Source organism: Hemibagrus wyckioides, linkage group LG14, assembly GCF_019097595.1.
Source record: "Hemibagrus wyckioides isolate EC202008001 linkage group LG14, SWU_Hwy_1.0, whole genome shotgun sequence".
Taxonomy (NCBI): domain Eukaryota; kingdom Metazoa; phylum Chordata; class Actinopteri; order Siluriformes; family Bagridae; genus Hemibagrus; species Hemibagrus wyckioides.
This window is the reverse complement of record NC_080723.1, coordinates 24854024-24877899: the sequence shown is the minus strand read 5'-3', so window position 1 is coordinate 24877899 and position 23876 is coordinate 24854024. Positions and strand designations below refer to the sequence as shown.

At 43.3% G+C, this 23876-nt stretch overlaps 2 protein-coding genes across 2 annotated transcripts in view; one reads left to right on the top strand and one right to left on the bottom strand.

Moving 5' to 3' along the window:
* Positions 1-4103, top strand: part of slc44a4 (solute carrier family 44 member 4) — a 26732-nt gene extending 22629 nt beyond the window's left edge. The window contains exons 17-22 of the mRNA XM_058408420.1: positions 420-523; positions 606-679; positions 941-1011; positions 1551-1645; positions 2322-2406; positions 2501-4103. Of these exons, the coding sequence (XP_058264403.1) occupies positions 420-523; positions 606-679; positions 941-1011; positions 1551-1645; positions 2322-2406; positions 2501-2604 (533 nt within the window). The 3' untranslated portion in view covers positions 2605-4103. The remainder of the gene's footprint in view (positions 1-419; positions 524-605; positions 680-940; positions 1012-1550; positions 1646-2321; positions 2407-2500) is intronic.
* Positions 4104-6859: 2756 nt separating this feature from the next.
* On the bottom strand, positions 6860-11874 carry rnf5 (ring finger protein 5). The gene is made up of 6 exons (XM_058408454.1): positions 11570-11874; positions 9199-9217; positions 8713-8825; positions 8525-8579; positions 8324-8432; positions 6860-8125 (listed from the first exon to the last, which is right to left on the bottom strand). The coding sequence occupies exons 1-6, from the start codon at positions 11785-11787 to the stop codon at positions 8013-8015; spliced, it is 627 nt and encodes a 208-aa protein (XP_058264437.1). The 5' UTR covers positions 11788-11874; the 3' UTR covers positions 6860-8012.
* Positions 11875-23876: the final 12002 nt, after the last annotated feature.

Sequence of the window (23876 nt, the reverse complement as noted above, 5' to 3'; positions counted from 1 at the left end):
GATGACAGAACAGTTATCATACTAGAGCTAACATGCTACATTTAAAGCGAACTGCAACATAACACTGATACACACCTAACCAGAGCAGAGCTCCAGCTTTTAATAGAGTTTAATAAGTCTGTTTCACACACACGTCCTGAGAGCATGGAATACACGTGTCTTAAATACATTTATTAAATTCTCATGTCACAAATACACGTGTCTGGAGTGTGTCACGTCATTAACGTCTCTGATACATTACTCAATCACGTCTTTAAATTTACACGAGGACGTGTGTCCAATACAGATGATGAGTTTGTTAGCTGACGTTCTTAATGTTCAGTCTGCAGTGGTCTGTATCTCTGACTGTGTGTGTGTTTGTGTTTGTGTATGTGGTGTGTGTATGTGGTGTGTTTGTGTGTGTGTGTGTGTATGTACAGAGGTTCAGAACCCCTGTGCTCGGTTTCTGATGTGCTGTCTCAAGTGCTGCTTCTGGTGTCTGGAAAAATTCATCAAGTTCCTCAACAGAAACGCATACATCATGGTGAGACACACACACACACACACACACACACACACACATGTAGGTGTGTGTTTTGATGCTGAACTCTTCTCTTTCTTCACAGATCGCCATTTATGGCAAAAACTTCTGCGTCTCGGCCAAAAATGCCTTCTCTCTGCTCATGAGGAACATCATCAGGTAACAAACACAACAACAAACACAACAACAAACACAACAACAAACACAACAACAATAATCACAACAACCACAACAAAAAACAGCAACAGCCATGAGAACAACAACAACAACAACCATGACATAATAACCATGAAATAATGAACTGAATCCAAAACAAAAAAATTTAAATCTACTTTTAAATTTATAAATAAAATGATATTTCATGATAAAGTTGATATTAAATATCAAAATTAAGTGTAAAAAATGGGTGTGTGTGTTCAGGGTGGTGGTGCTGGATAAAGTGACTGACCTGCTGCTGTTCTTTGGCAAACTGCTGGTGGTCGGAGGAGTGGGTGAGTGAGAGAGAGACAGATAGAGAGAGAGAGACAGATAGAGAGAGTGACAGATAGAGAGAGAGAGAAAGGGTGTGTGTGTGTGAGAGAAAGAGAGAGAGGGAGAGATTTTACATGATTATTATGTTTAGATTCTATTTTCTGTGTTACTGCAGCAGTTTGAATTCTATCTACAATAATTCAGTCATAAATACTCTCAGCATGACTATGTTAAGTGTGTGTGCGTGTGTGTGTGTGCGTGTGTGTGTGTGCGTGTGTGTGTGTGCGTGTGTGTGTGTGCGTGTGTGTGTGTGCGTGTGTGTGTGTGTGTGTGCGTGTGTGCGTGTGTGTGCGTGTGTGTGTGTGCGTGTGTGTGCGTGTTTGTGTGTGTGTGCGTGTTTGTGTGTGTTTGCGTGTATTTGCGTGTTTGTGTGTGTGCGTGTTTGTGTGCGTGTTTGTGTGTGTGTGTGTGTTTGTGTGTGTGTGTGTGTTTGTGTGTGTGTGCGTGTTTGTGTGTGCGTGTTTGTGTGTGTGTGCGTGTTTGTGTGCTCCTTCCTCAGGTGTGCTGGCGTTTTATTTCTTCAGTGGAAGGATCGTGATTCCCAACTCATCCTTCACAGCTTCATCACTCAACTACTATTGGATGCCCATCATTGTGAGACACACACACACACACACACACACACACACACATATATATATCTCTACACTACCAGTCAAAAGTTTGGACACACCTTTTAATTCAATGATGGATTTATTTTCTACATTCTAGAACAATCCTGGAGATTTCAAAACTATGAAATAACACACATGGACTTCAGTAATCCATATGTAATGACAACAAAAAACAGTCAGTTGTTATTTTAAGACACGAAGGTCAGGTGTTCTGGAATAGTTCTTGCAAGAACAGTATTGTCAAGTGCATTTGCAAAACCCATCAAGCCCCATGATGAAACTGTCTCACATGAAGACCATCCCAGTAAAGCAAGACCAAAACTGACCTCTGCTGCAGAGGAGAAGTTCATTTAGAGTGACCAGCCTCAGAAATCACCAATTAACAGCACCTCAGATTAGAGGCGTTATGAAGGCTTTACAGAGCATCAGTAGCAGACATATCTCAATATCAACTGTTCAAAGGACATTATTGTGGATTTCAGCTGCCTTCAGCATTGATCATGGGATTAGAAGGTGTGTCCAAACTTTTAACTGGTAGTGTGTGTGTATATATACACACACACACACACACACACACACACATGCTGTACATACATAAACTTCTACACACACCTGTGTCTGTAAGTGATCAGTGCTAAATGATGTGTGTGTAACAGGCTGTAGTGTTTGGTTCATATCTCATCGCGAGCGGGTTCTTCAGTGTCTACAGCATGTGTGTGGACACGCTCTTCCTCTGCTTCTGTAAGTACTGGACATCACCACACTGCCCATAGGGTTACACTAGCCACGCCCCCTTTCCCTGGTCACTGTGATCATATTATTCTGTGTTCATCAGTGGAGGATCTGGAGAGGAACGATGGCAGCGCTGAGAAACCCTACTACATGTCCAAGAACCTGATGAAGATCCTGAACAAGAAAAACAAACAGGCCAAAAAATAAACCTTAACTTCCTGCTCCACTAAAATCCTGTCACATGACCAATCATCTCTCCTACCTGCTCCCACACACTGCACTTTAGCCTCATCAACTAGCATTTATTAGCTTCTAGCATTTATTAGCTTTTAGCGTTCTTTTAGCACTCACTAGGGTCCAGCCCTATATGTACCGAATGTAACACTGACAAAAGACTAATCCCAGACTGACCACGTAACCAGCTCGACTTTAACTCTCTCTTTCAGAACGCCGATTAGCAATTAGCAATTTTTTACGTTTAGCATGTTTCAAGCTTCAATTCATGGAACTAATTCTTTAGAAACTACTCCCAGACTCAACACACCGTCTCTAAATATCAGAGAGAAATTGTTTGATTTCTTTAACAGGACAAGTTTTTATTTTATTTTATTTTATTTTATTGTTTTATCTTTAGCAAATCCGTTCACTCACTTTATTCAGTTTTTAAAGATCTAAGACTAAACACACCTTTGATTTCAGAGTCTACTTCAGAACATGAGATTAGCATTTGTTAGCATGTTATTTTCCATCATTATATAAAAAATATGTGCCAGGGAACAAAAATGAGGCTCCAGGAAACCGTAACGCTCCATAAAGACTAATCCCAGACATAATATTTTACACAGACTCTGTAGATGTGTGAGATGAGGTGTGTTTATTCTCGAGGTTCTTTTTGTTAGCATTAGCTTTGCCTCATGATCTCTTCATTAAAGCAGCTGTGAAGGATTAAACCAAAGATGTTTAAGACTAACCCCAGACTGATCACACAGTGTTTGTCTAAATGTTGGTCCGAGCCAAATATTTCCTTCTTTACTAGAAACGATCATTAGCATGTTTTCTTTGTTAATTAGCATTAGCACTCACACTGTTATGTTTGGCTACACAAACTAATCCCAGGCTTGAGTGTTTGTTTAAATGCTGGACTTAAACTTTTTTTTATTTTTAGAATTTTATTTTATTTAATAAACTCTACCCAGAGACTAATCCAAGGCTTAACACAGATGGACAATTTGTTAGTTTGGCCAATGAATCTGAAACACGTTAGTGACAAGGCCGTGTGTGTGTGTGTGTGTGTGTGTGTGTGTGTGTGTGTGTGTAAGAGGTTTCATGTTGTGATTTCTATATTGAGAGAAGTGTGGGTGTGTATGTGATTGGGAGTGAGTGTGTGTGTGAGCTTGAGAGTGTGTGTGTGTGTGTGTAGACTAGACAGATAGATGAGATGTTCACATGACTAAAACATTTTGGATGCCATTTCCTTTCAAGTGCCTATTGTTTATTATTTTTATAAACTCCATAAAACTCGTATTTTATCATCTGAAGCTTTTAGTTCCAGGATAAAGTTTTATTTTTTTGAAGAAATGAACAGATGTATAATATCTTTCAAAATGAAGATAAGTGTAAAACTGTTGAACTATATTTGTGTAATAATTCTATTCTTTGTAGAGTTTGTAGATTTCACTGAGCAGAGTGTAATTTATACCACTGTGAAATAAAGTGTTGAATATAAAAGCCGAGTGTGTTCTGCGTGGTGTTCCAGTGTCCAGCGTCCCCCGGGATGGACTTCTGAGACACAACTGAGACAACTGAAACTGGATGAATAAAGAGGGATGAACGGATGAGTGAGAAGAAAACATGATGGAATAGAAAGGAAGAGAGAAAAGAATGAATGACAACAGGATATACAAAAAAGACTGGAATGAAAAGAAATTAAAAAAAAAAAATTGAACTAAAATAGGAAAAAAGAAGAGAAAATTCTAGAACAGAATACGATAGAACACTAAATATCTAGAATGTGCTGGTTTTTTTTGTTTAAATTTTTTTTTAATATTTGAATATTTTTCTCTGTTCTGTTCAGATAATTCCATTCTGACTATTTTTCTATTTGACTCTATTTTTTCAGCCGGTTGTAAAACACACTTCACTGCATGCTGTATTGTGGAGGATTGTGTATATGACCTTAAGAAAATCAGAATTTTTGTATACAGCATGTAAAATAGAAGCAATATGAAGAGCAAGCTAGAAAATAGCACTACAGAACAGAATCTCAAACAGAACCAGAAGAACTGCAGAAGATGAAGAAGAATGGAACAGAAGCCAGTATGAAACCCAGTAGAACAGAAGAGAGCTTAAAGCTTAGCGAAAGTAGTAGCTTAGTGGTTGAGGTGTTGGACTACTGATCAGAAGGTTGTGAGTCTGAATCTCAGGTCCACCAAGCTGCCACTGCTGGGCCCCTGAGCAAGGCCCTTAACCCTCAATTTCTCAGTTCTATAAATAAATTAGATAAAATGTAATTCACTCTAGATAAGGGCTTCTGCCAAATGTAAAAGTATTGGAGAAGAAGCTCTTTCTGGACCTTCTCCAGCCGTGCTCTCCTACCAGAACATCAAGATCTTATAAACAAACTCTTCTCTCTGTCCCTCAAACAGTGATGGTGGTGGTTCTGTGGTTAGTCCTAAACTCTGGAACATGAGATCTTTTTCTTCTGTGTCTAATGATGTACAGCATGACTGGAAATAGAGGAGAATTAAAATATCTATTTTTATAAAACTATAGCGTTTATACTATAAACTAAAACTGTAACTTCTGTAGAGTTAAAAATTTTTTTTATATTTATATATATATATATATATATATATATATATATATATATATATATATATATATATATATATTTATATATATATATATATATATATAAAGATGCAACAGAAGAGAAATCAAGAACGGAACAGAAAAACTGAACAGAAAATAAAATAAAGAACAGGATAGAAATAAACCAATTTTAGAACCAAAGAGTAGAAATGAACAGAGTTAAATCAAACAAACACTGGAGAGAACAAAGCAAAGGGGAACAGAATTAAACTGAAATCAGTAGAAATGCACAGAAGACAGAACACTGTGTGTAGAATCAAGTGGGAAACATTTATTCACTGACTTTCAGTAGAGCCCCGCCCCCCTTTGCACCTCCTGTAAGCCCCACCCACAACACCCAGCACATTTATATTTATTTATATATATAACTCTCCTTTTATTCAGGTCAAAAAGACAAGCATTACAACAGCAAGATAAAGCACACACACACACACACACACACACACACACACCTTCATCATCATCATTCCAGTCATGATTTTAACACACCCTTGTCCACTTGCCCTTGACCGAGTCTGGCCATTTTTAAGACACAGTTAATTTTAAAAAATGGCGGTTGGCTAAAAGGGAGAGTTTAAAAAAATACCTCAACCGCCTCCGAATGCTAGTCAGAACAATGCTAGCATCACATCAAACTGCTAGTCTTCTGAACTAGCCAATGGAATATATCTGGAGTTTTATTCAGTCTGGTTGGAATTCTTGTCGGAAAACTTGAACACGGTTCTGACCGTCCTGATGATCCGCACTTCCTCTCTCGCTCTCGGGAGCAGGCAGAAAGGGGCGTGTGAGAAAAATAAATTTCATACACCTCCGTCACTCATCATCATGATGTCATAACTACAATCTTACAGAAAAGAGTACAGAAATAATCAATCTCATGAAACACACACACACACACACACACACACACACGTCACAGTGTGAAACTCACTCTCACTCATACTGCAGAATTCTGTTAGGCTGCGCAACAGCACTTGTTACAGACTGAACAACAATTTCATACACTTTAGGTTCCGCCCCAAAATCCCACCCTGTTATTGTACGTACTAACGTTGGCCATTTCAAGGCTCTGGCCCGAATGCTAACACCCAAGAGTTAATGATATTTAATTACTGTGTGCAAACATGGTTAGCATTGTATTAGGGTTGATGTGAGCGTGTGTGTTTATGTACAGTGCTAATCTTATACGTTAACCGCTAATTAAAGAACCAGGCAGTAACAGTGCCACATTGCCCTACATTCAAAATAAAAAGCAACAAACTGGAAGTCAAGACCTGATTTTTCTGTGTTTGTGCCAACACACAGAGCTGTGTTTTCAGAGACACTGCTATCCTGAACTCTAGGTCTTTAATGCTAACCGTATGAACACTATAAGAAATGATCGGCAGCTGAATAAACACTTTTTTGTGGTGGACCTGATGACTTGTTCAGCATCACTGAACATCAGGGTGTTTAAGACATGATTCACACTCATAGCAGAAAGACATTTTAGATATCAGCATCAGCAAGTGGTGCAATCGTTAGTGATGTTAGGGGGCCAGTGACTGGAAAATGTAACCTTTTGTAAAGTGTGGTTTCTGTGAGATGTTCGTTGATAGCTATGACTCCTGAATCAATTAGCAAGACGCTTCAAATTGCTTAAAATGTCTAATATACTGAAACAGAGGGTCACAACTGGTTCATTTGATAAGCCACACCCTCCAGTATTTGTATTTCGTATCTATTCTGTTGCTAGCTGCATTATTTGTGCAGCCATATCATACTAGACACGATTACTGCCGACATGCCACCAGCATCTACCGCTGTCACCTGGCCGTAACATAAGCGCCAAAATTTCCACCGAATAACATGAACACAACTTTGGTGCTTGTTTAATCTGCCTTGATCCCTTTGCAAGCCATGTGACTGGTCAGGCAAGACAGCCAAGGAAAACGAAACTGGAAATCTAAAATCAGCTGAACTGCTGGTAATATCAGTTAATATCAGTTAATATCAGATAATATCAGATCTCCCAAAGGTTACAGAGAAGGCTTAAGCGCTTATTGTTCACTACATTCAGCAGATCAACACCTTGCATGTAATGTTCTAGCTGAGTGCTAGTCACGGGATGCTCATATACATAAGAGGTTTCTGCCTCAGCAGTGTGATGTCACACTGCAAACACACAAGGAAGGAAATGCCAGCTGGAATAACACCACACTCTGATTAGTGATGATGATGTGCACCTTTTAGAAGATTCTCCTGGCAACCAGGTAGCAGTTGAAGGTTTGGCTTATCCATAATGCCATAGGAGCATGTACTTCAACTAATGCAGATACGGCCATGTTAATCCCTCATTGTCACGGATTTCCTAGACCGTACAAAATACCCATAATGCACTGTACCAAGGTGTATGGTTGTAATCCTGTCCCCATTGACTCCTTAGCGGTGGAGAAGTGTGAAGCGGTCCCAAAAGGGCTAAATAATACTAACACTAAATGTGCTGATGAACATTAGCTTAATACGCTAACGTGTGACGTGGAATTCTCTTTGGTATGAAGCAATGTGTGTGTGTGTGTCTTATTTTTCAGACACTTTATTATGTTTTATGGAACATCATTAAACTCCCGCTGTCTTAATACTGTTCCTCTGTCCTGGACAATCTGTGTGTGTGTGTGTGTGTGTGTGTGTGTGTGTGTGTCTCAGTCCTGACATCATCTCTCCCTCTCTTTCTCCCAGTATCTCTCTCTCTCTCATTCTCTCTCTCACACACTCAGCATCCAGAAGAAGAAGAAGATGGCGAGGAAGAGGAAGAGCGAGTCCTGCCAGTTGTTGCCGTTGTTCCCATTGCCCTGGTGATCTGCTGCATAGTGGGGATCTGAAAATGATTGTTTACATAAAAAAAGAAGATATAAACGAGATAAACATGAGAGAATAAACCACAGTTTTCTATAAAGAGACATTTAGTTAACATGTATGTAAGGAGTCTCCAGTGTCAGTACTTTATGTTGTATAAATTACGATGTGATATGCTGCTGTTTATTATATACGGAGATTATTATATGCTGTGTATCACCTGGTCTGTGGAACGGGTCGTTGGTGTTGAATATTGTGGTGAAGAAGCCGAAAGGAAAAGCACCGATACCGAACGACATGTGGAACCCGGTGTCACCAAAACCCTGAAACTATTCACACACACACACAATGGTATTACTATTGATTCCCTAAACCCAGCCTTCTCCATATTTCCATCAGCCCCCAGTACATTGCGACTCACCCCTCTGCTCTCAGGCTCTGTTCTCTGTCCCTGAGGTCGAGGTGGAGTTTTTAATCTGTAACACACACACTTGATAGAGTCATGGAATGAGGTGAATATGTGAGGTCATCAACACCAGAACAACGCATCATCATCAGTGGAAGTATTTCAGATCGACTCGAGTCTATGAGCATACGATGACGGCGTACCTGGGGTCCTCCTGGCTGGTGCTGCCGCGGCCGTACAGAGGAATTACTTTATCTCTGCTGATTCCGGCTTTACACACCGGACACTGCTGCCTGCTTGGCCTCGTCTCCAACCACTGACAGAAAGAAACGAAGAGCTTGCTTGTGTTGTTATTAAAATGACTTGATGTCCTTAACTTTCACAACCACTAACTCGGTATTTGGACTACTATTTGGTATCATGCTAGCTTGGTAGTTAGCTAACTAATATTGTGTGTATATCATTAGCTAGCCATCTAACTGAACACAGCATTGCACTGATAATTTATGATGCTTCACTAGCAATACTGGTTCCAAGGTTGTGACTGACAGATCGAACCTCATGCAGGCTCCTCCTTTTTAAATCCATTCATAAAACAAGCTACTTTTATTTGCTGTAGAAAAACCAAGCACTCTTCCTCTAAGGCTAAACATGTCATGAGAGAGGATAACTTTATGGGGTTATCTTACCTGATGGAGACATGGCCAGCTGTAGAGACACAAACACAGAGGGACATTAATATTAATGACTGCTGTGTGGACCACATTTAAATTCAGGCAAACTCGGCACACCTGAACTGCAGTCTGACTGGAACCTTCACTAAATCTGTCTGGACGTGGATATCTTTATGACTTCTTTTTGGACATAACATGGACATTGCTGGACAGATCAGGTGGTCAGAACAGATCTTCTGCATGAAAGCACCTGCTCAAGCACCACACTGTACACCCCACAGTGATTACTGTAAGGTTTTATTCTAGACTAAGGACATGCCGGTAATTGCCCTCCATTTTGCAGGCGGTGAGTCCACAAGATGGCTTTGGTTGCCTTTTCAGGCTGAGTCTGACCGGACTTGTGTGGGTGACCCCTAGACATGGCACATGGGATGGGTCCCTGTAATCTGTAGGATTTTTTTGTACCCTGCATGAGGGTCACTTTGTCAGATGTAGACTGTAAAGTGTGAACTGAACTTCTCACATTGTTGCACAGGTGAAACAACAGGTGAATGAGTGCATCATGAGCACTAAGGACAGTTTACAGAACGGAAAGTATGAGGCACCAGGGATGGGACAGGACTCAGTGTTTAGTAAACTCAGTATGCATGGGGAGGAACTGTGTTTGCTGTAAGGGTCAATATTTACATCAGGGTTTTACTTCAACGTCACAGAGGTCAGAAACAAGCCAGATATTCTTCTACATACCTACTAATGTTCATCAGATACGTTATTTGAATAAGGCACAATTATGAAAATCATGACAGGATAAGATGAAACCACAGTTTCTTTCATCAAACACCAATCAGGAAGTAACTGGAGAGAAGAACTAAAGTCACTAACAGACTGGTCTGAGGAATTTGTTTCGAGACAATTGTTTGGATTTACAAAGAAGCTCCTGTAGAAAAGTGACTCTGGTATATGATGAGTGTTATGCTACAAATAGAGTAACCCTAATCCTCCTCTCCTAATCTCCACTTAACCCCACAGACACCTTCTCAAACATCTGTGGGACCAGCATGGAGGATCATCCACAGCTCAGACTCCTCCGTTTCCTCCCACACGCTCCTTCAGATGATCGTCAGCCATGTTTACTCCACTAATCACACTCAGTGTTTAGCTTCTAAAGAGGTGGAGATTGAATGAACAGCCTGGGCAGCAGGACCAGCAGAGGTGTGGGGTGTAATATTGTATTTCCTGGTGAGCCAGTAAATTAAAAAACTAGAAGAACCTTAATCCTTACTGGCTTTTAAAAACCCCAAAGTTTTCATTTGGAACTTGGAGTGAGTGAGTGGTTTTAAGACCGAGTACCATGTCCTGGAATTAATTTTCATTCCATCATATTTCTATCAACGATCAGCTAACCTCTGATACTAAGATATTAATTAATTTAGGTTTTCAGAACCAGAACCCACTACCTTCATCAGAATGCATGCTAGCAAGTACAAACAATAACAGAAACGCTGTGTATTAATCACCACCAGCATTACAAACTCTTAGTGCTAGATTTCACACTTCTAAAAATTTTATTAGGTTGAAAAATGTTAGCCTTTTGTCTGTCTGGACTGAATTATCGCTGCATCCTTCTCCAATTACCCCGAGAGAGGAAGACAGGACACCGAGGCGGTGCATCTTTTCAGCGAGAAAACCGAGTCAAGCATTACTAAGGTGAGATGATGAGAAGGGGGGCAGGGCTTCCAAGAGGGAATTGTCAAAAACACCCTGTCAATCATTTCAGATGTCAGGTGAGATTTTTGAGTGTGATGTTAAAATGCAGAACTCCTACACCGAGGGTTTTATTCTTGTGAGCTGATTTATTTCTTGAGTGTGTTTGTGTCTAGTTCAGTGAGGGTTCAAATCCCTGGACCTTCAACACTGTGTGTGTGTGTGTGGTGTGTGTGGTGTGTGTGTGTGTGTGTGTGTGTGTTCAGACTGGATTCTCATTAACATGTACATCAGTTAGCCATCTACACCTGAATCACGTACCACATTAAACCAACAAGTGAGAGAACAATAATCTGACCCAGCCTGCACTCGGGTCCAGCACTGATCTGGAGTAGCAGCAGTCCACTGTACACAGAGTACAGGTCATTATATCACACACTAGATATAAAGAGTAAAGTGCACTTCTGCAGGGAAACAGGGACGCTTTAGATTAATTTAGATAACTGACTTTATACTTCATAACGTCAGCTAGCTACGTTTTATTGTTTATTTTATTTACAGGATCGAATTCGTGCCGAAGCTACATGCAGAGCAGAAATGCTGGACTTTAACATCCCCCTGGATTAGCAGCAGGCTAGCTGTTTGTAGAGAATAAAAATAAAAAAAAAAAAGCCCTCGGTACCAGAAAAGGTGTCCGCACAGACTGATCACGGCGTCCCTGGCAGTGTCCAGGCAGATATTACACTCGAAAGTCGCCCGTTCCCGTTGCTCGCGCTCGCCCTCTCCGCCACTACCCCCGGCCCGCCCGCCGTCCCGGTCACTGCTGCTCTCGCCGCCCGGGAATCCTCCTCTGCTAGCCGGCGCGCCGTCACTCGAGGACCGAGGATCCGCGGCCTCCATGGTTCGTCTATTTACTTTCTCCGCAAGCTGGGTGCGCGAGCGAGCTTTGGAATCTTCACAGCTGCGTCACCTGACCTGATATTGAACTGACTTCCGCTTCCGGTAAACACACAAGGAACACGGCGCCAAGGGAGGATTTATTTATTTAATTTTATTTGTTTATTTATTTTTTATTGTAAACAACATATTCGTCTCCTCAAGAAAAATAAAAAACACAGGCATACGAAAAAATCCCTTACAGAATAAAATAAATAAAAGGAAAAATACATTAAAAAAACACACAAGCAGCACAGAAAAATGTTGTTTTCAGACACTGGAGTATTATTCATAAATATAAAGAAAAGTGTCCTGTGTCCTGGACCAGAGTACTCCCATTCATAAATACAGAATTATGGTGATAAAATAATTCTATTATTAACATATCAAGTACAAACTTCTTTCCAAAAACAATGGTTCACGTGTTTGCCTAGAAAAGTGTGTGTGTGAGTGTATGTGTGTGTATGTGTATGTATGTGTGTGTGTGTGTGTGTATGTGTATGTGTATGTATGTGTGTGTGTGTGCACACATGGTATGTATATGTATGTGTGTGTGTGTATAGACAGTAGTATAAGAGACACTATATGTGTATGGCTGTACATTGTATATATATTGTAGACAGACAGTACTATAATAGATTTGTAGTATTAAGACAGTATATATATATATGTGTAGACATAAAAAGTATTTATATATGTGTATAGACAGACAGATTAGTAGTTATTGTATAGACAGATTATATGTATTGTAGATATGTATGTGTGTGGTAGGGTATGTAGTAGGTACACAGATGAGTAGACATATATTTAGGGACAGAGAGGGATGGATAGTGTGAGACAAGAGAGACAGACAGACAGACAGACAGGGTAGATTATAGACAGAGACAGACAGATATTGTAGTAGACAGACAGGTAGGACAGGAGGTGAGGCAGAGACAGATGTGGTAGATGTAGGACAGATAGAATGGGGATGTAGATGTAGTATATGGTGTGTATACAGATTTGTACAGACATGAGGGTATATGTAGACATGTAGACAGTGTAGGTAGACAGACAGACAGACAAGATATATGGGTAGTAGATATATAGACAGACAGGTATGATATAGATTGTAGACAGACAGTATATACAGGACAGAGACAGAGGACTGTAGACAGATAGATACAGGGTAGACAGTAGACAGATAGACTAGACAGTAGGTAGAGGGAGATGTGTGGTAGATATGTATAGACAGAGACAGAGTATATTGTAAGATGTAGACTGTGTGTGGTTGAGTATACAGGTAGACATCTATAGACACACATTATAGGTACACTGTATAGGGATTATAGTAAGACAGTGTATAGGTACATATTATGTAGACTATGATAGGAGTGTATGATGTAGGTACAGATATATTAGATTGTAGGTAAATGATTTATACTGAGACAGATTTGATGAGATGTGTGTAGATGCAGGTGGTAGTAGTAGATATAGACAGATTGTGGTATTGCATGACAGACAGACTGTAGTAGATGTAGTATTGTGTGTAGTAGATGGATGGTAGTAGATGGTAGATGGTAGACAAGACAGACAGACAAAGACAGACAAGGTGGTGAGTAGAGACATAGGTAGATGTATATACAGTAGACAGAGAGGTAGACAGACAGACGTAGGCAGGCAGGTAGGTAGGTTAGTAGGGCAGGTGGGAGCAGGTAGACAGGTAGAGGTGGTGGGTACATAGATGAGCAGTATCGCACAAGGCTGAAATAGACGAGACATGGGCTCAAGACAGACAGGCATAAGACAGGCGGCAGAGCAGCACACAGCAAAGACAGTGTAGAGTGGGTGGCAGGTACTGTGCAGGGGCAGGGCAGCTGTAGACAGACAGGTACTGGTAAGCATTGGGCACAGACGCAGACAATATAATGTGCACAATATAAGGGGCAGTATTGGCGTGACAGACGAAAGATCGTGGATTAGGCAAAGATGCAGCACAAAGATATATTTATAGCACTGCAGGCACACAGTAAGACAGTATATGACACAAAAAGTGTGTGCATGTAGTACTAAGATGTAAGAATGTAAGTATTGGGATGGTAAGTATTTACAGTTTGATCTACTAATACACTACTAATGTTTATAATACATTGTATGTGTGTATAATGTACTTATAGTACTATCGTGGCAACAGACATGACAGATTATGACAGACAGTATGATGGTATACAGTATTGTAGATCGTATTGACAGATCGCAGACAGGCAGATGTATCAGATGTAGATCGCAGACAGACAGATTGTATCATATATTATGGTAGATTGGTAGACAGATGTGAAGATTGGTAGTATCGGTGGGTAGACTAGGTAGACAGAAATCAACAGGCAGATGAGAAGTATCACATCATCCCACTCGGTATCTAAACAATCACCAACGTGTGTAACTAAATCGCAGACACCACCCAACCCAAAGCCCCTGCCTCAAATCGTACACAGACAAAGAAGTGATCGACAGGCACATTGAGACGGTATCGTAGGTAGACAAGACAGTCAGGCACAAAGATGGGTGACAGAGACAGACAGGGTAGGGTAGACAGAGATAGACAGACAGATGTAGACAGCACAGACAGACAGAGTACTGGCACAGACAGTAGACAGACAGGTGAGGGTAGACAGACAGACAGCGTAGACAGGACAGACAGACTGTAGACAGACGATGTGAGTATGTAAGCGGCAGCACAGTAGACATGAGACAGACATGTGCATCGTGTACAGATGCAGACAGGACAGATGACAGACAGGTATCAGACAGACAGGACAGACAGGTAGATGTGTGGATTGCACGACACGTAGCATGTATGGTGGTAGACAGACAGGTAGACCGCAGCACGCGCATCAGACAGATGTGTATATTTGTATTGTAACAGATATCGCGGGCACCGCTGCACGATGATTATTACAGTACTGTATGACGGTATGATCATACATATTATCGGCATTGGACGCATCAGCGCACGCATCGTATATCACGCAGATTATCGCATATCGGTCGTGGCATTGACCGGGTTATCGAAGACTGGTAATATCGGGTAGACGAAGCATCGGACGCAGCACCGCATTGTATCGCAGCATGGTATCGGCATCAGACGGCATCGTATCGCGTATATATCACATCGTATCATCCGCAGCATCGGGCACGCACAGCAGACGATCGCATCGCATCGTATCGCACATGGCGGCGCATTGAGAGATCGATCGTGGCAGGCACGCAGACCGGCGGCATCGCGCATCAGGTATAGACGCATCGCATATATAGAGATGCACGTATCGATTAGACAGATTGCGCGACACGGTAGATTCGCAAACCGGCATCGGCACGACGGTGCAGTAGACCGGTGTAGACAGATTAACAGGCAGTATCGGCAGATTGCAGACGTGACAGATGGTGATCGCAGACAGACGCAGCACGCACGTGGATCGATTGCAGCATTGTATCGCGATCAGATTTGCAGATCTGCAGATTGCGGGCATTGCGGCAGACCGACAGACGACACAGGCAGGTAGACCGCAGATCGCGGACAAAGCAGATCAGGTCGTGGCATGATATCGGTCGCACAGACGTGGCACCGACAGACGCGGTAGACAGATTGGTCAGACCAGACGTGATTGGTGACCAGCAGACAGCACGCACAAACGACCGCGGCAGGCAGACAGAGACAGATCAGACAGTAGAGACGGCACCGCACTGACAGACAGGTGATCGGCAGACAGACAGAAGACGCGGACGACCGGCATCGCGCACGACCGCACGCATCGCACGTGCGTTAGCAGACGCAGACGCACGGACGGCAGACAGAATGCACAGGTGACCGCAGACGATCGCGTACACTGCGGCACGCAGGACGTGGTGGCGCCAGATTAGATTATAGCACCGCATCGACAAAGACGTAGAATACGCACCGACGATTGTGATTTACATATTGTGAGAATGACTGTATCATATCGCATCATATAGGTCGTGACTATATACTGCAGATCAAAGATTGGCAGATAGTGTAAGATACGTATATTGCAGATTTAAGATTTGTATATATTTGAGATCAGATTTGCAGACAGACAGAATGATTGTGCAGATTGTGACTGGCAGACAGAGACATATCAGGTGTAAGAGACAGACAGAAAGATCGTAAGATTAGATTGTATCGCAGATCAGTATCGTAGGTATAAGATTGTGCAGGCACAGAGAGATTGGTAGACGTGGTATTGTGATGAGCATTGCAGATCATGAGACGTAGGTAGATTAAAGACAGCAGATCAGACAGAGACAGTAGCAGTATCAGCAGACAGGCAGATCGTAGACCAGGTAATATCATGCATAGATGTAGACAGACGTATCGCACGCGCGTATATCAGATGGCATTGGGCAGACAGATTGCGCGACGCAGACAGAGACGCGAGCATTGATTGTAGACAGGTCACAGATCAGGGACAGACAGAGATTGCAGAGACAGGCAGGTAGACAGAGTACGACAGACAGACTCAGGTGACAGACACAGACACGTGTGATGTGACAGATCAGGCAGGTGATGCAGAGACAGAGATGTAGACAGACAGACATAGGTAGACAGATCGCAGTCGCGTGCAGGACTGCAGGCACAGACAGGACCAGATTGGCAGACTGACGCGCAGGTAGACTGCAGACAGACCAGGCAGGTGATGTGGTAACGTAGATCGCAGACTGCAGTATCGCACCAGGACGTGGTGGTGGCACAGACAGTGACGTGAGACAGTGGTGACTGCAGACTGCACAGATCAGGTGGCATTGGCACCGCAGGCAGACTGCAGACGGACAGAGACACGCAGCATCGGGTGTCTAGATGGCATTGTAGACACAGACAGACGCGTAGATGACACGCAGACGTCAAGACAGACAGATGTAAAGACAGATTGGTATATGATTATAATGTATAGACACAGATTTATGGTATAGATGTAAAATAATATAGACATATATATATGTAGACGCAGACAGAGACAGATTATAGACAAGATCAGACAAAGTATGGTATATGCGCACTGCGTGAGATGGTAAGATCGGTATATCGACAGACAGTAAATATTATTGATCATAGTATCAGACAGAGAATTGTGTATATTGTATAGATTGACACAGACAGATGTGTGATATCTATCGAGCATGACATGTAGACAGTGAGACAGAGATGTAAGATTGCGCGCGTGAGTATTGTAGGTACAGACGCATATCGCATAGGTAGACAGTAGATGTAGACAGACAGATGCAGACAGATGTAGACAGGGATGGCAGTATCGCACTGTAGACAGACAGAGATTATTGTAGACAAAGACAGACAGTGACAGACAGACAGATTGACAGATAGACAGGGATCAAGACAGATTAGTATTAGACAGGCAGGGCAGTAGACAGACAGACAGACAGGCATTGCAGACAGAGACGCACGTGATCGACAGACGCAGACAGTAGACAGAGACAGACAGGTACGACAGTAGATGTAGACGGGGGACAGGTAGACAGACAGACAGGTATCACCGTGGCAGAGACAGGCATAGGTAGACAGATATCGGTAGACAGGATTGGCAGAGCGGGCAGATGGCGGCGGTGACAGCATCGCAGATTGCAGGTCGTAGACAGGTAGGTAGACAGACAGGTACAGATGACGGCATTGTAGACAGTATTATCGCACTGTGAGTACAGGACAGACAGACAGATCGCAGACATGGTGCAGACAGACAGACAGACAGGTGACGGTACGACAGTGCACGTGCATAGCACTTACCGCGGTACTGGCAGATGTATCGCACCGTGCAAGCACAGGCGCACGCGCATGCACGGCGCATTAGAGCACAAGACAAAAATATTATATCGCATATGTATTATACTAGAAGATGCACGCAGACAAAGACACGATCGCATCGCACACGTATATTGCATATTCGGTATCGCGCGGATATCATATTATGAAATACAGATTATCGTGCATCGCAGTACTGGTGTGACAAGATATATATTAAACGCATCGTGGCGCGCGCACAGACATATAGGCATTGTGGCGCAGACGCATATCGGGCAGACAGACGCAGACTGTAGAGATCAGGTAGATAAGCATCGTATTGTAGATTACAGATCGCATATTGCAGCACTGATTGTATATGGTATGAATATTATACAGAGATTGCAGATAGAACGCACGCACATTGCATATCGCAGCATATAGATTGGTGCGGCATGTGTAGGTAGATTATCGCATGGTAGAACAGATTGTATAGATTAGAACAGATTACGCGTGCGGCGCGCATGTGAGACTGAGACAGACAGACAGAGATTGCAGATTTATACGCACGGCAGGCAGAGTAGACAGATCAGGACAGACAGATGAGACAGACAGATTGTAGACGACCGGTAGCGATGCAGGCAGACCGCAGCTGCAGATTGTATAGGTGGTAGACAGATTGTATCGTGGTAGACCGCAGACGCAGCAGACAGACAGACAGTATTATGGATGACGCGACAGGTATCGCGCAGGTAGTAGACAGACAGATGAGACAGACAGACAGACAGACAGACAGGATCAGACAGACAGTGGTAGGTAGACGTGTATTGGTGGTAAGATGCAGATTGTAGACAGATTGCAGATCAGATCGACCGCAGACGCAGGCACCGGCGGTGCAGGCGCACGATGACAGGTAGACATCGCAGACGTAGACACGGTATGCGCGGCACGCACGCATTGCACCGCGCACAGGTAGACAGACCGCGTGGCAGCATTGCAGCGATTGCGCACCGCGCGGGCAGGCATTAGACAGCGGGCGCCAAAGATGACCGCAGATATAGACAGTATATTATTATAGACAGAGACATTATATAAGACACATATAAGTATGTATAGACACACAGGGTGACAGATTGTATATATATTATAAGACATGTAACACACACAGACACACAATAATATAGATTATATACTGTATAGATTGTAGATTGTATATATGACGTAAGACAAAGATTGTAATGATTAGAATAGGCAGATTATAGACACACAGATCATATAGACAGATTGTGGAGACAGATTGTATGTAGTATATAGGGTGATTAGAGATTGACAGTAGACAGATCAGACAAATATGATAGTGTATTAATGTACGATGTATATGACAGAGACTGTAGACATGTGTAAGTAAGAACAGACATTATGACAGTATGTGTACAGATAGTATTACAAAATATAGATGTGGTAGATTTATATTGTAGCATTAGTACAATAGACAGGTAGATAGAGTTGTGTCAGACAGTAGACAGATTATAGACAGTAGACAGACAGATTAGATTGTAGGTAGAGACAGATTGTAGACAGATTAGATAGATTGTAGAGACAGACAGTATATGTAGACAGACAGATGTAGACAGATGCAGACAGACAGACAGACAAGATTGTGACATACAGTATTGTATATAGACAGACAGACAGATTGTAGACAGAGACAGTGTAAGACAGACAGGTATTGTATTGCAGACATGTGTGATGAGACATGTAGACAGAGATTGCAGACAGACAGAGCATGTAATGACATTATACAGTAGATGGACACACTGTAGATTGATGTGTATATGTGTGGCTAGTGTACTGTGTAGGTGGTATCAGGACAGATTTGATATCAGACATGTATATTAAGGTTAGACTGTGACAGATGTATTACAGATGTGTGTGGCAGACAAGATTGTATCATATTTGTATGTAGATGATCCAGATGTAGAGCTAGATATCGCAGAATGTATTTATGGACTAGGTTAAAAATGCAGACAGATTTACGTGTATTGTATACATGATTAATATTGTAAGATTAGATTAGATGACAGTATATAGACTATAGACGATGATTGTATATTTGAATAGATCAGATCAGACGTATGTAGTATCAAAGAATGTAGATTAGTAGATCATTATACATTGTAAGATAGGGACAGATTGTAAGACAGAGTATTGGTGGTAGACACAGAAGATCAGTAGATTCAGACAGACAGACAGACTGTAGACAGTACTGCACATCATATCAGAGATTAGATTGTAGGTAGATTGCAGACAGATTGTAGTATAGACAGAGACAGTAGACAGTAGATTGTAGATTGCAGATAGAGACAGATTGTGCAGATTAGGTAGACAGATTGTAGACTATGTAGACAGACAGATGGTAGACAGACAGACCCTAGACAGACAGGTAGATCAGACAGCATATGAGACAGACAGCAGATTGCAGTGACAGACAGACAGTAGGATTGGGACAGATTGATAGACAGTTGTATGCAGATTACGCAGACAGATCGCAGACCGTAGAGAATAGAGTATCAGACTTGCAGACAGAGATTGCAGATTGCGGTGACGACAGTAGACAGAGATTGTATCAGATTGCAGATCAGGTATTGACAGATTGTAGAGATTGCAGACAGACAGTAGAGGGCAGCACGCGGTAGTATCAGACAGACAGGTATTGAGACAGATTGCAGACAGAGACGCGTAGACAGGTAGACAGACGGTTGCAGACAGAGACAGATTGCAGACGTGATCGTGACAGAGACAGACGGTAGACAGACACCGTGGCAGACAGACGACGGTGCACCGTATCGCGACATCGTGGGCATGGGAGATCGTGCACGACAGACGCATCGTATCGCAGACAGACAAAAGACCGTGCATCGCAGACAAGGCACGGTACAAAGATCGCAGATCGTGGCATTGACAGCAGACGTAGACAGACTGTGCATCGATGTTATCGCGCATACAGATTGGACAGACAGATTGTGAAGACTGTATGACCACCGCATATCGACGCATATGGTGGCGTATCGCGCATCATGACCAGGATTTGTATCAAGACCGTAGATTAAGACAGTGCAGTATTGTGCAGACGTAAGAACATACATTGTGAAGACGGCAGACGGTGGTCGTGACAGACTTAAGCATTGTGACAGAACAGACAGATTATATTTATTGTGGCAGACGGTACAGTGATTGTGGCGGTCGCATCGACCGTGGCACGGTATTGGCAGACGCAGACAAAGACCGATTGACTAGACCATCGACAAACCGCATCAGACGAGCACTGGCAGCAGCACGGCGAAGATTAGACTGTGGCAGACTGACTGGTAAGACGCATTGTGGTATCGCAGACAGAGACGTAGACACAGATTGGTAGTATGTAGACAGGTATATCGGCAGACACGTGCAGATTGTGGCAGACGCACCGCACAGACAGACAGCATCGCTGTAGACACCGCACGCAGACAGCATTGCACAGATTGCAAGATTGTAGACAGAAAGACAGGGAGGTAGACAGGAGATCGGGTCGTAGCAGACAGACGTGACACGAGACGCTAGACAGATTGCAGACCGTGGCAGATTGTAGACAGAGCATTGCAGACAAAGATCGTAGCGTACTACAGATTGTAGATTATAGATAAATCGGCACAGACAGACATGGGAATGTAGATCAGCACTGGTAGACAGATGTATACCGCGCACAAATACGCGCACGCACGGACGCACGCAGATCGCAGACTTAGACAGACTGCAGGTTGCAGATCGTGCACGCAGATTGGTATAGGACACGTAGACAGTGCAGAGACAGGTGTCGCAGATTGCAGACACGTGTAGACAGAGACATCGCATCGCAGACGGCAGAGACAGATCAGACACCGATACGTGCAGACATAGACATCGTATCGTGACATTGCAGGTGAGACAGACAGATCGTAGATGCAGACAGACAGACAGATCGTATCAGCACAGACTGAGGTTAGGACAGACTGTGGACATGGACAGGTGATTGTATTGCAGATTGCAGACAATGGCAGATTGCAAGACAGACAATTGTGGTACACGTTGTAGACACAGAATGGCAGACAGTATTTAGCAGATCGTAAATGCACCGTTGTAAGATCGTGAAGATTTATCATGTTATCGTGACACAGATTGGTTGAAAGATCGCAGGCGTGAACGATTGTATCGCATCGTGATTCAGACCATCAGGTCGCGGTATCAGACACGAAGACGTATCAGCAGACCGTGGCATCGACCGTGAAGATTGGCGCAGATCAGACTGGCAGCATCGCAGATATCGTGCAGACAGAGATTGCGTGTAGACAGACGAATCAAGACAGGCGTAGACGGTGTACGACAGACAGGTAGACACGAGTAGCATTGTACGATTGCAGACAGGTACAGATGATGCAGTCACAGGAGATGGTAGACAGTATCGCGGCATAGACAGACAAAGACCGCAGACAGCAGATTGTGACTCGACAGACACTGCGTACTGCGGCACGGAGATTGAGATTGTGAGACAGCATCGCAGATCAGACAGATTGGTGGACGCAGACCGCAGACAGGCACCGTGACAGACAGACAGATTGTAGACAGAGACAGGTATGTGCAGACAGACAGACAGACGGTAGACAAAGACAGAGACAGGTAGATTGCAGACGGACAGACAGTAGACAGATCGCAGGTGACAGACGGCAGACGGTATCGCAGCATTGCACGCAGATTGGTACGTGCGACAGTAGAACGCGCAGACGCGGCATGATGCAGACAGGCACGCACGCGCACGCGCACGTATCGATCGTGGCACAGACAGACATTGCAGATGCATCGGCATTGCGCGACAGACAGTACATCGTGGCAGATTGGACCGCACACGTGGCCAGCACTGGCATTGTACTGCGAAAGACGCAGTACAGGCATTGCACGCAGATTGACGTGACAGGGATTGTAGCAGGTCGTGATTGACAGCATCGCGCACGTGACATCGCAGCACGTGGGTCGCGCATTGTATCGTATCGCAGGTGACGACAGACGCACGGTTGATCCGAAAGATTGTGCAGACAGACGATCGTGCGCGCGCGGCACAAAGAGATACGTGTCGCACAGCATATCGCATGTAACATTGTATCAGACATATATGTGATGTTTAGACGCACAGAGTATTGCAGACAGACATTGTATAGATGTAGCATTAGGGAGATTGACAGACAGATGATTGTAGACGTACAGACATGACGATGCAGACCGTGAGACGCAGTTATCGTATCAGGCATCAGACAGATTTGTGACAGTATCGTGACGCAGATAGACAGAGACAGATTGCAGACATTGCAGACGGTGGTAGACAGACAGACAGGTCAGATTGTAGACAGATACGCAGGTCAGACAGAGATCGTGACACGGCACAGAGATGTATCGACAGCAGACCGATAGACCGCAGACAGCGGACAGTGACAGACAGATGGTGGATGACAGGTATGGCATGTAGACACCGGTGACAGACAGACAGACAGACAGACAGTAGACACGACGCATACAGAGACAGTAGACAGACTGGGCAGATGTAGTGGCACGATGGTGGACAGACGCACAGACAGACAGACAGGTATGGTAGACAGACAGGCACGCAGCACAGATTGCATTGACGCATTGCAGCAGACGTGCACCGCATCGCGTGACAGACCGTGGGTATGCATCGCATTGTGGTATCGACGGTGGCATGTGACAGTGTATCGTATGTATGTGCACTGTATGTGTATGTATGACGCACGTGACCGCGGTACAGACATGGCATCGTGACTGCACCGTATGCGCAGACAGACAGTGCACATATGTGTGTATGTGTATGTATGTGTATGTGTATGTATATGTGTGTATGTATGTGTATGTGTATGTATGTGTATGTGTATGTATGTGTGTGTGTGTGTGTGTGTGTATGTGTATGTGTATGTATGTGTGTGTGTGTGTGTGTGGTTTCCTTAGTGTACACCAGTTTCCTCTCCCAGTACTAAGACATGTGCTGTAAGCTGACTGAATAATGTCTAAACTGTTTCACAGTCTGTTACACCATACAGTGAAATTCCGATGCTGTGAATCCTCCCATCAGCCTAGGGTATTAGATTAATTATAAGGATGTGTTAAGTGTACAGTGTGCAATGTAAAGATGTTGTTATTAACACCTGTAAAGTGGTGTGTGTGTGTGTGTGTGTGCAGTATGCAG

Bases quoted from the DNA above. Each gene is read 5' to 3' on its own strand.
- rnf5 (XM_058408454.1), bottom strand. From the start codon at position 11,787: ATGGAGGCCGCGGATCCTCGGTCCTCGAGTGACGGCGCGCCGGCTAGC. The intron at 8,580-8,712 runs GTACGCCGTCAT...TGTGTGTTACAG, and splicing joins ACCAGCCAGGAGGACCCCAG to ATTAAAAACTCCACCTCGAC. The intron at 8,433-8,524 runs GTGAGTCGCAAT...GTGTGTGAATAG, and splicing joins CAGAGCCTGAGAGCAGAGGG to TTTCAGGGTTTTGGTGACAC.